General features: G+C 47.7%; 1 protein-coding gene across 1 annotated transcript; it reads left to right on the top strand.

The window, feature by feature from the left end:
- Positions 1-334: 334 nt before the first annotated feature.
- METTL13 (methyltransferase 13, eEF1A lysine and N-terminal methyltransferase) lies at positions 335-15,398 on the top strand. The gene is made up of 8 exons (XM_043567591.1): positions 335-797; positions 2,111-2,870; positions 4,177-4,376; positions 6,269-6,464; positions 8,065-8,232; positions 10,061-10,276; positions 12,857-12,988; positions 14,316-15,398. The coding sequence occupies exons 1-8, from the start codon at positions 645-647 to the stop codon at positions 14,588-14,590; spliced, it is 2,100 nt and encodes a 699-aa protein (XP_043423526.1). The 5' UTR covers positions 335-644; the 3' UTR covers positions 14,591-15,398.
- Positions 15,399-16,535: the final 1,137 nt, after the last annotated feature.

Below are 16,535 nucleotides of genomic sequence, written 5' to 3' on the forward strand. Positions count from 1 at the left end.
TCAGAAGTGGCCACCGGGCCGGCTCGGAGAGAAGGCGAACACACAGTGCGGAACGCGCGCGCTCTCAGAGGCGGCGCAGAAGCCGGGACCCAGGAAGGCTGCCCCCGCGCGGCGCTCGGACGCAAACCCGCCGCCGAGGCCCCGACACCGCCTCCACCCGGCCTCACGCCCGCGGCCCCACCCCCTGCTGCCGCGCGTAGATAAACGCTGGGTTACTGCGGCGCTGCCGCAGGCGTGCGGCGTGCAACTCGCAACCAATGAGGTGCCAGGAACCAAAAGCAGTGACCAATGAGACGCTGGGAGGGCCCGGGTGGCCGACCAATAGCGACGCTGCGCACCCGGATGTGCTTGCCAGTTCTGAAGCCCATCTGTGGGCAAGTGTGAGGGGCTCCGCACGTGGGGCTGGGGCTGGGGCTGGGGCTGGCAGCCGGCAGGAGGGCTGAGCGTGGGTTTGGTTCAGTGTGTCGTGCGTGCGGGTGGCGTGTAAGCGTCGTCTCCTTGGGGTTTGAGCGGGGGAGAAATCAATGTGGTTATTAGTCGTGGAAAGAATTCCACCGAGGGTGCCGGGACCAGCGTGTGTGGAAGCCCATCCGATGGTACCTCACAGGGACTAGGAGAGACGAGCCTGGTCGGACAGTGAGAATATGAACCTCTTACCTAAGAGCTCCAAGGAGTTTGGCTCCGTGGACTATTGGGAGAAGTTCTTTCAGCAGCGAGGAAAGAAAGCTTTCGAGTGGTACGGAACCTACCTGGAACTGTGCGGCGTGCTGCACAAATACATCAAACCCAGGGAGAAGGTACGCGCGGCCTGGCGGTCCTGAGTGTGTGCTCGGGAACGTGGCAGATGATAACTTTACTCCTGGTGGATAGAGACAGGCGTGAGGGCCCTAATTGGGCCCATGTTTTGAGGCTTCTCCGCGTCATTCCGGCCCAAAGTAGGCAATTTAAAAATGTTCTTGCAAAGGCTTTCGGATAACAGACATGCGGCGCCCAGCTCACCGCTGAACTAATAGCCTCATTGGGACAGTGACTTCGTTAGTTGGGCAACCTAGGTATGGCCTCCTAGAGAGACCCTGTGCTTTTCTGTCACCGTCCATCCGTGTAGAGCAGACAGTACCTGTGGCTTTACTGACACAGGAATCTGTTAGCCAAATCGTTGTTGTGGGCACACTGAATTTCAGGCACTGTGCTCAGCCCATAAGCAACAAGAGCAGCAAGGCGTAAACCTTGGGCACGTTCCGGAAGTGACAAGTGGTAAATGCAGCAACAGGGTGGATAGAAATGGAATTGTACTGGAGGTAGGAAAAAAGGAAGGGAGCAAACTAACCTTCGTGGAGGATGTGCCAGACATGCTGGGTGCTGCGTGTGTGTGTGTGTGTGTGTGTGTGTGTGTGTGTGTGTGTTCAGGAGTTGAATTCTCATAATAAACTGTCAGGTTCATTCATGTAGGAGATGGAAACTGAGGCTCTGAGATCCAGTTTCTTGCCCAAGATCATACATGTAGTGTGTGGTCACATGGGAGTTTAAACTCAGGCCCATCTAGTCCCAGCGTATGCACTTCTCACCAAACTTTTCCAGAGATGGTGACATTGGGATGGAGCTTTGAAGGATGAGTGGGCGATTGCTCCATAGAGAGGGAGGCAACGACCCGTCTTTTAAGCTTGGCTTTGGAAAATAGCGGAAATACCTTAGGTGGACCTGAAGGCATGAGTGGAATAGGATTTTGCCACAACTAAGTTTTCAATAGTAAAACAGGAGATTTGAACTCTACTATATTTTTATTGTGTGACTTCCTATCAGTTCTTGAGTAATAAATGCTTTCTTCAGAGAAAAGAACAAGCAGGATTTGTTTGTTTTTGCAGTATGGAAAGTCTATTTATACATAACTTGCATTGCTGTGGCTGAATGTGGTTTTCACTTGTGAGTGTCTCTAACCATTAGTGTTTCAACATAGAGCCTAGAATAACCTCTGTAACGGTGCTCCGTCCTGTGCATAGCATCTGCACCTTCTGAAAACTTGCACCAGCCAAGGCGAGACTTGATCCCGGGAAGTACGTGCAGGTCATTCCGTTGCCTTGATCACTTTCGTCTTGTTGGCTTTTTCCCTCAGGTGCTGGTGATTGGGTGCGGTAACTCAGAGCTAAGCGAACAGCTGTATGATGTGGGCTATCAGGATATAGTGAACATTGACATCAGTGAGGTGGTCATCAAGCAGATGAAGGAACGCAATGCCAGCCGCCGGCCCCAGATGAGCTTCTTGAAGATGGACATGACCCAGATGGAGTTTGCCGACGCTTCGTTCCAGGTGGTGTTGGACAAGGGCACCCTGGACGCTGTGCTGACAGATGAGGAGGAGAAGACCCTGCAACAAGTGGACAGGATGCTGGCTGAGGTTGGCCGTGTCCTGCAGGTGGGCGGTCGCTACCTCTGCATCTCCCTGGCTCAGGCTCACGTCCTGAAGAAAGCAGTGGGTCACTTCTCTCGGGAGGGGTGGATGGTGAGGGTGCACCAGGTGGCCAGCAGCCAGGACCAGGTGTTGGAAGCAGAGCCTCGGTTCTCCTTGCCTGTGTTTGCCTTCATCATGACCAAGTTCAGGCCGGGCCCTGGCTCTGCCCTTCAGATCTTTGAGCTCTGTGCTCAGGAGCAGGGCAAGCCTGTGCGGCTGGAGAGTGCCGAGCGGCTGGCCGAGGCGGTGCGGGAGCGGCAGCAGTATGCCTGGCTGTGCGGCCAGCTGTACCGCAAGGCCGGGCTGGGGAGTGTCTCTCTGGACTTGTGCGATGGGGACACAGGGGAGCCACGCTACACCCTCCACGTGGTGGACAGCCCCGCTGTGAAACCATCGCGGGACAATCATTTTGCCATTTTCATCAGTGAGTTGGGATTGCGCCCTCTCTTCCCTGGAGGGGCTGGCTCTGAGGGGCTGGGGCTTTGGTGGTGGGTATGGCTTGGCTGGTTTTATCTTGCCGGGGGTGGCACTTTAAGAAGTGAGACCAGCCAGGGCGTGAGGGAGGGGGCACAGCAGCTATCCGGCTACCTGCTTAGATTTGGGGCTTATTTCTTCACATCTCCCTTTGGAAAGGCCTGATGACGTGTGAGAATGGATTTGGTAGGGAGGACAGAGAGTGACACAGATAAGTATAGGTATGTCTCATATTGTAGAGATAGGAGTTACTTTGTCACATGGAGTCATGGGAGCGACAGAGTCCCAGCTCTGGAGCCTGTGAGCTGCGTGACCTGGGGACGTTTCTGTGCTTCTCTGTTGAATATAGGGAGAGTAGTAGCTAAAGAAGTGACTGTTTGGGTTTCAGTTCTGGCTCGGTCACTTCCTGGTGGTGTGACTTTGGACATTCCTTTCCTTTCTATGCCTCAGTTTCCTCATCTCTAAAGTAAGATCAACTGTGTTGTGTAGTTTTGAGAAGTGTAAACTCTCAGAATGGTGCCTTACACATGGTAAGTGCTTTATAAACATCAGTGTCATTATTGAAGGGTGTTAAGTGATATCAGATTGGCTCAGTAATGATCAGAAGAGAGAATGAGGAAATGCCTTCAGAAGTAGGAAATTGTGGAAAAAATGCAAGATTTTGAAGTCATCATGCTGGTAATTTGCTGACAACTGAGCCATTTTCCCAAGTATTCCATAATTCTACCTGTCCACCAATGAAAACAAATAATAGTACAGCGGATACAGCCATGGAGGGTCGGGCTGGACTGCCTGGGTTTGAATCCCAGCTTCCCCATTTAGTAGCTGTGTGAACTTGTGCAAATAGCTTAACTTCTGTGTCTCAATTTCCTTGGAGTTGTAATATTACTAGGAGTAATAATACTACCTGTATCTTAGACTGTTGTGAGTAATGAATTAGTTTCTGTTTGTAAATTTCTTGAACTAATGTCTGGCATGTAACAAGCGTTAGTATCATTGCTATTTTTTTTTTTTTTTTTTTTGCACCAGGTACCTGCCTCTCTCCCCTTATATACATGTAATGTGGGACCTACCATGTGTCTGATGGCTTCTTTGCTCTGGGCGTTGTGCACTAGGGAATTGATAGCCCTCACTGGGTCACAGTTGGAAGGGTTGCTTGTCCTGTGCAGGGCCTGACTCTCTGTCCTGTAGTTTCTATTGGCTGGGGCTTGAACAACTCTTCCCGGGACTTCGTGTCACCAGGTGCCTCTTTCCAGTCCCCCAGGGTCGCGAGACCGAGTGGCTCTTTGGCATGGAGGAGGGTCGGAAGCAGCTGGCAGCCAGCGCAGGCTTCAGGAGGCTGATCACAGTGGCCCTTCACCGAGGTCAGCAGTACGAAGGCATGGACAGCATCCAGGCCGAGCTGTCAGCCAGAGTCCTGGAGCTGGCCCCTGCCGGGATGCCCACCCAGCAGCAGGTAACAGAGCTTCGGCAGCAGCATCCACGGATCTCTAGACAAGTCGTATTAGCAGCCAGGAAGGCGGAGGGTGTCTTGGAAGGAGCTAGGACCAGTGTCTGTGCCCCTGTCTATTCCTGGAGGGCATGTCAACAGCTGCGAGCTAAGTGGGCAGAGCTTATGTTCTCTTGCCCCGGGCAGTGAGAGGAAGGTGAGCGGTGGCTTTTCTTGAGACCATTGAGACCCAGGGTAGCATCTGTGTGTGTGGGGCCTCGAGACTCCTCATAGATGGCACGGAGGAAATGCTGTCCACCTTGCAGGCTCCAGCTCTTTCTACTGTGGATCGTACAGACTGTGTTTCTCTTTCCCCTCTTTGTGCAGGCCTTCCTTGACCATTTTCCTTCTTAGAATCCTCATTATCTGATTGGAGAATGGAAAAGAGCCACACAGCTTAGGTTAGTTTTCAGGATATTAACATTGCTGGTAAGGAAACTGAAGGTTTTTGCCAGAAGAATGATGTGGTATTGTCCATTGACACTGTCTTGTTCCATCCTGCTCAGGGTAGCGAAAAGGTGACTTTATTGCAGGTACTTTATAGTGAGGAATTTATCTTTGACAGGAAAGCCAAGGTGCCTGGAGGCTCTTTGCAGTAGTGACAGATCTGAAAAGATGAACCTAGAACCCTGGTTCTCACCTGTGCTTCTGCTCATTAGGCTGACTTGTGTTTACAGATGAATGTGTGTTTGATTCTTCCTGGCAGACTTTGCTATTGGTCCATCAGAGATATAGATCCTGTAGGGAGGTTCATTTGTGACCTTCTCTCCAGGGCCTGCATCTCTGCAGAGTCAGCAGTCCCTGGGATTCTCTTGGAAATCTTTAAAAAGAAATAGTTGTAGGGGCACTTGGGTGGGTCAGTTGGTTAAGCATGACTCTGGATATTGACTCAGGTCATGATCTCATGGTTTGTGAGTTTGAGCCCGCATGGGTTCTGTGCTGATGGTGCGGAGCCTGCTTGGGATTCCCTCTCCCTCTCTCCCTCTCTCCCTCTCTCCCTCTCCACATCAATCTCTGCCTCTCCCCAACTTGTGCTGTGTCTTTCTCTCAAAATAAATAAAAACTTTTAAAAAATTAAAAAGAAATAGATGTAAAGATTTGGAAAGGTTATGGAAAAGCCTAGTGGGAAAATATAGTTTTCTCTTAATTTTTTTCTCCTGTTTAGAAAAATGGGGGAAAAGATGTGAATAATTGAGGGAAGGGAGAAATTTATTCAAACTTGGAATGGTTGCTTTCCCTGTGGATTTGTTATCTTTATCCCTGTTCTGATTCTTTCTTTCATAGTTAGCCCCCTGCTGTGCATTCCCTCTAGCATTTATGGAAAGCCCTTTTAAGGATTCCTATTGAAAAACTCATGTTTTTCTTTTTCTTTTTAAAAATTTTTAAAGTATATTTATTTATTTTTGAGGGAGAGCGAGAGAGAGAGTGAGCGAGCATGGGCAGGGGGTGGGCAGAGAGAGAGAGAGCATTCCAAGCAGACTCTGTGCTGTTAGCGTGGAGCTTGACATGGGGCTTGATCCCACGAACCGTGAGATCATGACTTAAGCCGAGATCAAGAATTGGATGCCTAACCGTCTGAGCCACCCAGGTGCCCTGAGAAACTCATTGTCTTCTTAGGGAGAACCAATTGGATTTCACTAATGGTTTCAGGAATCTTTATGTGTTCAACTCGTTTTCAAAAAAGTGAATTAAGACTTTTGTGATCTATCGAAAAGCTGTAGAAAAGTTCTTTAATAGAAAGGCAAATCTTTAGGTTCTTGCTGCCCAGAAGCTTGATAGGAGGATTCCATGACAGGATTAAAATTTCTCCTGTTTCTTGATTGAGCTGGTGTTTGACCGCATCTCTGTTACATCTTCAGGTGCCCTTTCTGTCTGTGGGTGGGGACATTGGGGTCCGGACCGTTCAGCACCAAGCCTGCAGTCCCTTGAGTGGCAACTATGTCGTCGAGGATGTGCAGGGGGATGACAAACGCTACTTCCGGCGGCTGATCTTCCTCAGCAACAGGAATGTGGTGCAGTCAGAAGCTAGGTTGCTGAAGGATGTGTCCCACAGAGGTGAGGTGTCATCACACATGACCCAAGCTGTCATGGCATGGACTCTCCACTTGGGGTGGTCAGAAAGTGTTGGGAGCTTGGCCGAGTTGTAGGACAGACCTGGGTACGTGTGATCAGAGGCACATGGCTCTTCGAGTTGTCCTGTTACCATCTGGACTCAGTCTAAGTGACAATAAACAGAACAGAGGTGTGTTTTGTTCCTGAGCAAAGACTCTGAAATGATAAGGAGCTGGGGTGGTAGCTTACCAAATAAATGTGATTGTCACTTTAATGCCTTCAGCGTAGAGGCCATCTGTTTCGCACAATGCTCCTTATGCATCTGTATATTCATTCAGTAAGGCTCTGTGAGGAGAGCCACAAGCATGGAGGGTACAGGTGAACCCTGCCCTCCTTCACAGCACCACCCCCTAGCATGTTTTAGAGAGGGCATTAGAGTTGGTGGGTACTTAGAGGTCATCTAGTCCAGTGCTATTCAGTAGAACTTTCTGAAATGGAGGGAGGGTTTAATATCCACTTAGCTGCCCAAATGGTAACCGTTAACCATATGTGGCTGCTGAGCATGTGGAATGTGGCTGGGATAACTAAGGAATGAATCTTTAATTTATTTAATTGTAATTAAGTTACATTTACAATTCAATGGCCACAGGTGGCTAGTGGCTACAATATTGGACTGTGAAGATCCAGGCCAGGTCCTTTAGGATCCCTTGTAAGCAGTCTCCCAGATGCCACTCAGAAACTCCCAGTGGTGGGGAAAACAAGAGTTTGTTTCACCTGCTATGTTCACCAGTTGTGCATGTTTGTATTATAAAAGCAATACTGCTCAGTGTAACCGTTCGAAAATCAATGTATACAGTGAAAAATGAGCATCTGTTTACTATATACCAGAGGGAAGGAGTGGGGCCTTTATAGGATTTCTTCCCTTTGGTGAGCACTTGTGATTTCCTCGTCTAGCAGGGCAGTGTGTATTACTGTCTGTATGGTACAGTGGAGGGATGATAGGCGTTGGAGACAGGCAGTCCCAGGTTCACATTCTGTCTGCACCTCCTGATACTGGGACTAATTATTAACTCTTCAGATCCTCAGTTTTTCCATCTGCCTAATATGGGAATTATAAGGTCGTTGTAAGAGTTAAATAATTAGAAGTTGTAGCATAGTCATAGAGGAGGTAATTAGTAATTTTAAGTCCTTCTCTAAAAGGATTTGTGAATAGACTTACCCTGTTAGTGGCCTTATATTTCTCAGGGCAAAGGGGCTAGGACTCCTCAGTTTAGTTTTCCCAGGTTTTTGGGTGTGTTTTTGCCATTTTTCCTTTTTTGAGTCTCTGGTATCCAATGGTATGTGTTAAATGTTTAACAATTGTATTTTGGGGGCAAAAAGCCCTGATGTATACTGTTTGCCAATTTCTGTGGCGTAATAAAGGCCACCACAGGCAGATTTCAAACTACCAACATGTCAACCATGTCACAAAATTTGTGTATATTTAGCAGTTGGGTTCTTGAGTTGGATCAAGCTAGCTACAGCACAATGCTGCTGGTAAGTCTTGCTTTCCCCGGACTGGGGTGCTAAGCATAGTACCTCATTATCTCTATCTCTCATTTAGCCCAGAAGAAACGGAAAAAGGACAGGAAGAAGCAGCGGCCTGCTGACACTCCGGAGGACCTCCCTGCAGCCCCGGGGCAGTCCATTGACAAGAGTTACTTGTGCTGTGAACACCACAAAGCAATGATTGCTGGCCTTGCCCTGCTGAGAAGCCCGGAGCTGCTCCTAGGTAAGCGGGGTGCACTGTCTCCCACAGTCAGGGCAAGTAAGCTTACAGACCAGTCTGACAGCAGCCATTGCAGACCAACAAATGCACATGTTATTTATATCTTTCTTCTTCCTGACCATCTTCTAAGTTTATCAGTCACTTTTCCCTCAAACTCAAATTGTAATCTTGAAATGGCTGCATGTGTTGATGTCTAAATTCTATTAGAATTCTATTAGAATTCTATTTTGTTCATTTATTTAAAATATTAAGGTATAACATATATTTGGGGAGATACATAAAGTACACATTATAAGTATTTCAGTTTGCTGAGTGCTTGCATATGTATCTACTCCTATAACCAGTGGAGCATTTATTTTTTTTTTTTTTTTTAATTTTTAAATTTTTTTAAATTTTTTTTTTTTTTTTTCCCAACAAGTGGAGCATTTAAAAATCATGACTCCAGGGGCGCCTGGGTGGCGCAGTCGGTTAAGCGTCCGACTTCAGCCAGGTCACGATCTTGCGGTCCGGGAGTTCGAGCCCCGTGTCGGGCTCTGGGCTGATGGCTCAGAGCCTGGAGCCTCTTTCCGATTCTGTGTCTCCCTCTCTCTCTGCCCCTCCCCTGTTCATGCTCTGTCTCTCTCTGTCCCAAAAATAAATAAACGTTGAAAAAAAAAAAAATTTAAAAATCATGACTCCAGAAATGGTCTTTGTACTTTAGGAGAATTTCTGGGTTATCAGTAATGCATCATTTGAGCACCAGATGCAGTTCTTTCTTTTTTTTTTTTTTTTAATTTTTTTTTTCTCAACGTTTATTTATTTTTGGGACAGAGAGAGACAGAGCATGAACGGGGGAGGGGCAGAGAGAGAGGGAGACACAGAATCGGAAACAGGCTCCAGGCTCTGAGCCATCAGCCCAGAGCCCGACGTGGGGCTCGAACTCACGGACCACGAGATCGTGACCTGGCTGAAGTCGGACGCTTAACCGACTGCGCCACCCAGGCGCCCCAGTTCTTTCTTAAATTTTTACTTAAAAAGCCATGTTGTTGGTAGTACAGTAATAGCTGTATTACTAATAACAGGTTTGGATCTGACCACAGTAGCAAAAATGTTCATGTTCCTGTCTAGATTGTCACTGTCTTCACCCAGAGTCCTGAGTATATCTTATTGAAACACCCTGTACTTTTGGCCCGTCTTGGTGTTGATGTGTGTCCCTAGAGTGTAAGTTCTTATGTTTAATCCTCAGACATTAATCTATGTTTAACGTCTCCTTTTAGTGATTCTTTCTTGTTTCTTGTCTACTTCTATCCCCCTGTGTTTTCTGTGGTTTCTCTGTACTTAGGACTAGGATGTGGGCCTTTGTTTTCCTGTGATTTCTGGAACTTGGATTTATTGCCCTCACTTGGTTGATGTGTCTGAGAGGGCAGTTGTGGCCTTTGAGTTGAAAGCTGGGCAGAGGGCATTGCATCTACACTGCCTTGTGATCATGAGCAAGATGTTGGCTGTTGTCCCTCTCAATTCCTAGGGGGAGTCTAATGCTCATGGTGGGGACTCTTGGTATGATGTCAGCTGAGTGCCTTGGGACTTGAAGGGTCCCCAAAGAACCATGTACCGGTTCCTCTTCTGGATCTAGTAAAGGAAGGATTGTGAGGCCAGGGTTGAGTTTTCAGATGTAGATGTCAGATTGGCTCCTGCGTTTTTGGGATGAGACGGAGAAGCTAGGCCTATAAATCTTGTATCCTCTGGGCAGAGCCAGTGATCTGACTCCCCCTGCCCTCTTTACTCTCCCCGAGGCTGGTACAAAACTGTTCATGAGAAGATAGTAAAGTGATGCTTTCTTCCTTTATTGCAGAGACCCCACTGGCATTGTTGGTGGTAGGCCTGGGCGGAGGCAGCCTCCCCCTGTTTGTCCACGATCATTTCCCGAAGTCCTGCATTGATGCTGTGGAGATCGACCCCTCCATGTTGGAAGTGGCCACCCAATGGTTTGGCTTCTCCCAGAGCGACCGGATGAAGGTCCACATTGCAGATGGCCTGGACTATATTACCAGCCTGGCAGGAAGAGAAGGTACTGCAATTGAAGAATTCGGAGGGATGTTGAGGGAAGAGTAATCCAAGCTTGGCAGACCTGCAAGGGCTTCTAGAATTCCTCTGTAAGAGAGCAGCGTTAGGATCGTCCCAGTCTTTCACCTGTTCATTTCTTCATTCATTGGTTGACATACTGATTCAGTAAATATAGAGTGCTAGCCATATGCTCAATGCTGTGCTAGAAGAACTCACTTCTGGGGCGCCTGGGTGGCTCAGTTGGTTAAGTGTCTGACTCTTGATTTCGGCTCAGGTCATGATGTCATGGTTGTGAGATCGAGCCCGACATTGAGCTCTACGCCAGGCGTGGAGCTTACTTAAGATTCTCTATCTCCCTCTCTCCCTCCCCTTCTCTCTCTCTCTCTTTCTCTCTCTCGCCCAAATAAATAAATAAATAAATAAATAAATAATAAAAACAACAACAATGAAAAACCCCACACCGTTTCTGCCCTTGTGGCGCTAACAGATCAGTGGGCTTCTCTCCTGATTCTCTTCTGACCCTGTGTCCTTGCCACTTCCTCACCTTCCCATGGAACCTAACGTCTGTAGTCAGGTGAGCAGAAGGGGAAAAGGATTTGGGGTGTGGGTCGAGGTGTTTTGTAAATCTTTCAGCTGCAGGTGAAGCCAGAGATAGCATTCGTGTAGCCCGGTGACTAAACCTGCGGGGTGCTGGGCAGTGGCTGCAGACGGGTGTTTGGTGGTTGTAACCACCGGGTAGGGCTGCTCCGGGCAGCGTGTGAGTAGAGCCTGAAGATGCTGCTAAACATCCTACAGCGCCTGGGACAGCCACCCATGACAAAGAATCGTCTGGCCCCAGATGGCAGTGTGCTGAGGATGTGAAACCCTGATATAGATGTCACTCGGCGGGGATTCTGATGGAGTGAAGGCTCCATTTTGCTCTAATGATTCGTATCCCAGACGGAGGACAAAAGGCACGTTAATGTTCTGCAGTCGCTCCTCCGGTCCTTCTGCCACTTTACACGTAGGCTCCCGTGACTGGTGCTTTCCGGAGTGTGTGTCCCTCAGGGAGAAGTCAGGCTGGTCCAGGCTTAAGGGAACCTGGGGAGCTTAGGCCACCCACCCTTCCTGGTCTGCCCGTTCCATACCTGATACTCTGGCTCTCACTGGATTAGAGTAGCTCCCAGGAGGGTGTGGCAAATCAGGATGCTGGGGGTGAGTCCTTTGGTGCTGGGTGGACAGATGGTGTGTTCACGGTCATTGCAAACTGAACTGAACTATATCAGAGTTTCACAGGTTACCTGTCTGAGTCTGGGGCCAGTGTGGGGGCCGAGGCCCAACCTAGCCAATACATGGGAAACACTTAAAACCGTGCTAGGCTCCTGGCAGGCACTTCGTGCGTGATGTGTTGCCATTGTGACTGCCTGTCGGTCAGTGTTGAACAGCCTGGCGATCATGTCTAACAGCCACCTTCCAGATTGTTGGAGGGCTCAGTGCTACAAATGGGGGCAGTGGTGTCCTTGGACTTTGATGAGCCAACATGTTCTGCTAAGAAACCAAAATGAGATCTGTGCTGTGGATACTAACAGTCTTGTAGGAGTCCTAAGTCAAGATTTATTAATTAATGAATAATCATTATCATAGTCTCAAAGTTTGCTAAAAGTCAGTAGCATTGCAGATTTACCCCTTGTAAAAGACATTCCCATCATACATAGGAGTGCACCTGGTTCATAATCAGGTCTTTCTCACCCATTTAGCAAATCTATCTTTCCTGAGTCAGCTGTTGTTTAATTAACTAGAAAAGATATACCAACTTTAATTTGAGAACGTTTTTGTCCTGCAGACATTTGCTGGGTCAGTCCCTAAAGGCTTAGGCAGCTGCTTTGCCTAGATCAATGGTTCTCAACTCTGCCTGTATTTAGAATTACCTGGCAATTTAAGAAAAATACCAGAAGCTTCCCATCTCCCCTCCCCATCTGTTCCTTCCCTGTCCAGTGTTTTTGACTCAGTTTATTAGGAACGGAGCCCGAGTTTCTAAGTGTTTAGAACATTCCCAGTCTCTAATGTTCTGCTATGTCAAAATACTGGTACAAATGGACCCTTCATCAAGTAGTAATCAAGCTAGAGGACACCATTAATGTGTTTGGAAGTCTTTTGAAAGTGCCTCTTTTTTAATGTTTGTTTATTTTTGAGAGAGAGAGAGAGAGAAAGAGAGACAGGGTGCGAGCAGGGGAGGGACAGAGAGAGAGGGAGACACAGAATCTGAAGCAGGCTCCAAGACGCAGGGCTTGAACCCACAAACCATGATGAGATCATGACCTGAGCCGAAGTCAGATGCTTAACTGAGCCATCCAGGAGCCCCTGGAAAGTGCTTTCAAATGTGGAAGAAGATGAGATGAATGCCCTGTCTCTCAGGTGGGGTGCTCACAGGAGAACCCTGACTGACAAGGACTCCCCTGACAGTGACATCAGTGCCCTTACAGGTGAACCACAGCTTCCACGTCATCCTAACTGAGCCGCTTGCGGCCCCCACAGGTCACAGGGGAGATGCGGTGTAAGCGTGTAAGTGGTGTCAGGCAGAGCCTTGTTTGCTTCTCTTTCCCAGTGCGGCCCCACTACAGCGTCATCATGTTTGACGTAGACAGTAAGGACCCAACACTGGGGATGAGTTGTCCGCCGCCGGCTTTTGTGGACCAGCCTTTCCTGCAGAAGGTCAAAAGCATCTTGACTCCTGAAGGTAGGAAGACAAAGGTTGGGGAGGGAGGAGGGGTGGGTCCTTTAAATTTGTTTTTCTTTTCAAATGAAAAATGCTCATGTCAGAAGTGTGTGGCTCAGTGAGTTGCCCCAAATTGAACACTCTTATTTATTCTCATCAAACACAGAACATTTCCAGCACCCCAGAAAGTCTACCTCTTACTTCCTTCCAGTAACTCATTCTCCTCTCAAGGATAGTGACTATCCTAACTTAAGTTAGCACACCTTAGTTTTGCCCATTTTTGTTGTTTATATAAATGGAATCTTATGGAATGTGGTCTTTAAGTGTTTGTTTTCTTTCACTCAATATGATGTTTGTGAGATTCATCTATGGTGTTGTGTTTATATTGTTCCTTTTTATTGCTGTGTAGTGTCGTTGTGTGACTGTACCACATTCGTGTCTCCATTCTCCTGGTGGTATTGGATTATGAGGGACTTTTATAAGTAGTACTGACCATAACGTTCCAGTAGATGCCTTTTGGTGAAATAGATTTGCAGGTCTGTTGGACATATATGAAGGCTTGTGATTGCTAGAACACAGATCACGTGTATGCTCGAGTTTTCTAGGTGCTGCCACACAGTTTTACAAAGTGAACGTAGCAATTCACATTTCCACCAGCTTGGTCACGTTAGCTACCATTTGATTTCTTTCCACATGCCCTGGACTAGGCAGAATGGTATTTCCTCTTCATAGCAGCCCATTTTCAAATGAGGAAACTGAAGTAAAGAGACTTTGCCAAGGTGACACAGAGTGACAGCTGGAGCTTCAGCCCAAGTCCTTGCGACTTGGACACTGGAGCTCTTCATCCATATGTTGACAGCCTCCAAGATTTTTTTTTTTTTTTTTTTTTTTTTTTTGGTGTCAGGTACTTGGGTGAACAGAGATATTCAGAACCTTAATTGTCACAAGTCAGGTAACATTGGCCCTCTGATTGGCCCTCTCATTATGTACTCCATAAGGTACATGCCAAGAACGTAACATCCCTGTGTGTGTTTGTTTTTTCCCCCTTGGGGATATTAATTCTTTCTCAGAGCAATTCTTTGGTAAACTGAGGTGTAGAGAATGATAAAATAATTTGTTAGCAGCATGGAAGAGGAAAAAATTAACTTGAAGTTTTCTCATAGTTCACATATTCCCCACGCTCTTCTCTCTTTTTGTGTGGTGTGTTATGTGCAAACTCAAAGCACTTGTGTTTTCTTAGCCCACCAGTGTCCCTGGGGCAGGAATTGGTATATTTCTAAGTGCGGAACCTTGTCTCCGACGTGTCCCCTGATCTGCAGGATGTGACTCTTTCCTTGCCACACTCTAGGTGTCTTTATCCTCAACCTTGTGTGCCGAGACTTGGGGCTGAAGGACTCAGTGCTGACCGGGCTCAAGGCCGTGTTCCCTCTCCTGTATGTCCGGCGAATTGAAGGTGAAGTAAACGAGATCCTGTTCTGTCAGCTGCACCCGGAGCAGAAACTTTCCACGCCAGAGCTCTTGGAAATGGCCCAGGCCTTGGAGCAGACCCTGCGGAAGCCTGGGAGGGGGTGGGATGACACCTACATACTGTCAGAGATGCTCAAGACCGTGAAGATCGTGTGATTGCTGAGGCCGGGAAGTCTGCTCAGCTTCGTGCCGGACTGGCCTTGGGCTCCTGGCCTGTGAGAGATTGAAGAAATATAATGCACCATATTTTTTAAGCCTCATATTTTTCTTGGTTTCATACTCAGCTGCATGCGACCTCCAGCTTAGCGAGGTTGCCTGAAGATCTGGGAAAATAAAAAATGTCCTTCCCGTCTTGTCCTCTTTAGTTCCACTTGGTTGACCCCCTCTGCTTCCCTGTACTGTGTCCTGGAGCAGGATTCCCAGCTGATGCCTTAACAACTATACACCAAGCTCCTTAGGATGGAAGATAATCAACTTTGAGCGCTGGTTTGCTTTTGCTTTATCTTCCTATTGCTTCTGCAGGAATGATCTCCAGGGAGATAGCACAGCATTCTGTGCCAAAAGACTGTAAAAAGAGCAGGATTCCCATAGATGTGAGACAGATTTGACAGAACATCCACTCTGCCTCCCTCCAGATAGAACTGCCGCTGACATCCCGAGTTTTAAGAATCTGGCTAACCCGCTTTACTAAGCAGCTTTCCCCAGCTATCCAAACCTTGTAGCCTAAGCTGTTTGTTCTGTTCTCGGCAGAAGGGGTGGATACGAGTGGCCCCCATAACTGTGCATGTCAGAGACAGAGACTAAAGTCTGTCTAAACCGACTAAAGTCGGTTTACTCACCTTCGCTGAGTGACAGCTGCATGTGGGACCCAGCGTAGAGAGCTGTGGTGGAAGGAAAGGTGGTTAAGAATGGGCAGAAAACATGGATTAGCAATAAAAATTAACATGTTCCAATAACTCCTTAAGTGATTTACGTAAGCTGTTTTATTTAATGAGATAAAGGAAAGTTAAGCCAAAACTACATCTAATCCCAGATCTCACTGGAGCCAGAAGCATCAAGCTTGTACAACTGTGAAACCAGCAGTTCCGAGATTGGCTTGAAGTTCATTTCTCCTAATGATGCCAGGGCTGACTTAATGAGCAGTGCCATGGAAAGTACACCTTGTCACCCTCCACCACCCCAGCTTGCTTCACAGGCCCTTTAAAATGGACTCTGAGCTCTTGAGGTGAAGCATATTTAAAAGACAGGGTGTCATCCATACAAAATTGTGTCAGCCTATTGAAGAAGGATGTGAGGACAGAGTAGAATTTTTGGATTTTACCCATTATAAAAACTTGGTGTTCCTTAAGGGATGATCTACCGTGGAGCCATCCCGTGTCACGCCCCCGCACCTCAAAGGGCCCTAGTTTGGGGATCCTCCATTGTTTTCTACTTTGTAAGTTCATGCAAGGTTAGGATAGGTGATAGGGGAACAGGGTCTGAGTCAAAAGGTCTAGTCTGACTGCCCTTCAGTCCTCTCTTTCTAGCTGTGCTGACTTTTGAATAGCTCATTTGGGTGGCACAGCCAAACTAGGGAATTACCAGAGTGAAGATTACATCTCAGCTATGTCTGAGGAGAGTCGTCCTGGGAGTTAGGCAGGCTTGTTGGAGAGAAGCCTCCTCGGAGGTGGGAAAAGGCCTGCAGGGGTGCCGATAGTTGTGTTAAAAATCGGGGAAGTCTGGCTGTGAAAGAAGAGTGAAGCGGCTGACGCATGCCTCCAAAGGCTGAAGAAAGACCAGTGGGCAGAAATCACAGTTGTGCAGCTCTCAGCCTAATTTCCTACAAAAAGCCTTGTGCCAATGGAGACCACTTTGCTCACTGGATCACGTGGTGGCTCAGGCCGTTTACTCAAACACTAGTCCTGACTCCCCTCACTGTGCTCCCTAAGTTGTGAGGAAAGGGGTTTCTGTGTACAGGCACTGCCTTCGGGCTGTATCCCATCTTTCTCGATGGAGAGCTATCCCCTCTTTTGGGGGGGGGTGGAGATGAGTTTCCATTTTCTTTTTATTTTTTTATCGAGATGTAATTGGCATACCACATTAATTAGTTTCAGGAGTACAA

Source organism: Prionailurus bengalensis, chromosome E4 (genome assembly GCF_016509475.1).
Source record: "Prionailurus bengalensis isolate Pbe53 chromosome E4, Fcat_Pben_1.1_paternal_pri, whole genome shotgun sequence".
Lineage (NCBI taxonomy): Eukaryota > Metazoa > Chordata > Mammalia > Carnivora > Felidae > Prionailurus > Prionailurus bengalensis.

What these genes read in the sequence shown, in the direction of transcription:
- METTL13 (XM_043567591.1), top strand. Translation starts at nt 645, where the DNA reads ATGAACCTCTTACCTAAGAGCTCCAAGGAGTTTGGCTCCGTGGACTAT. An exon ending in GGATGCCCACCCAGCAGCAG is followed by an intron (nt 4,377 to 6,268) that starts GTAACAGAGCTT and finishes TTACATCTTCAG; the next exon opens with GTGCCCTTTCTGTCTGTGGG. An exon ending in CAGCCTGGCAGGAAGAGAAG is followed by an intron (nt 10,277 to 12,856) that starts GTACTGCAATTG and finishes TCTCTTTCCCAG; the next exon opens with TGCGGCCCCACTACAGCGTC.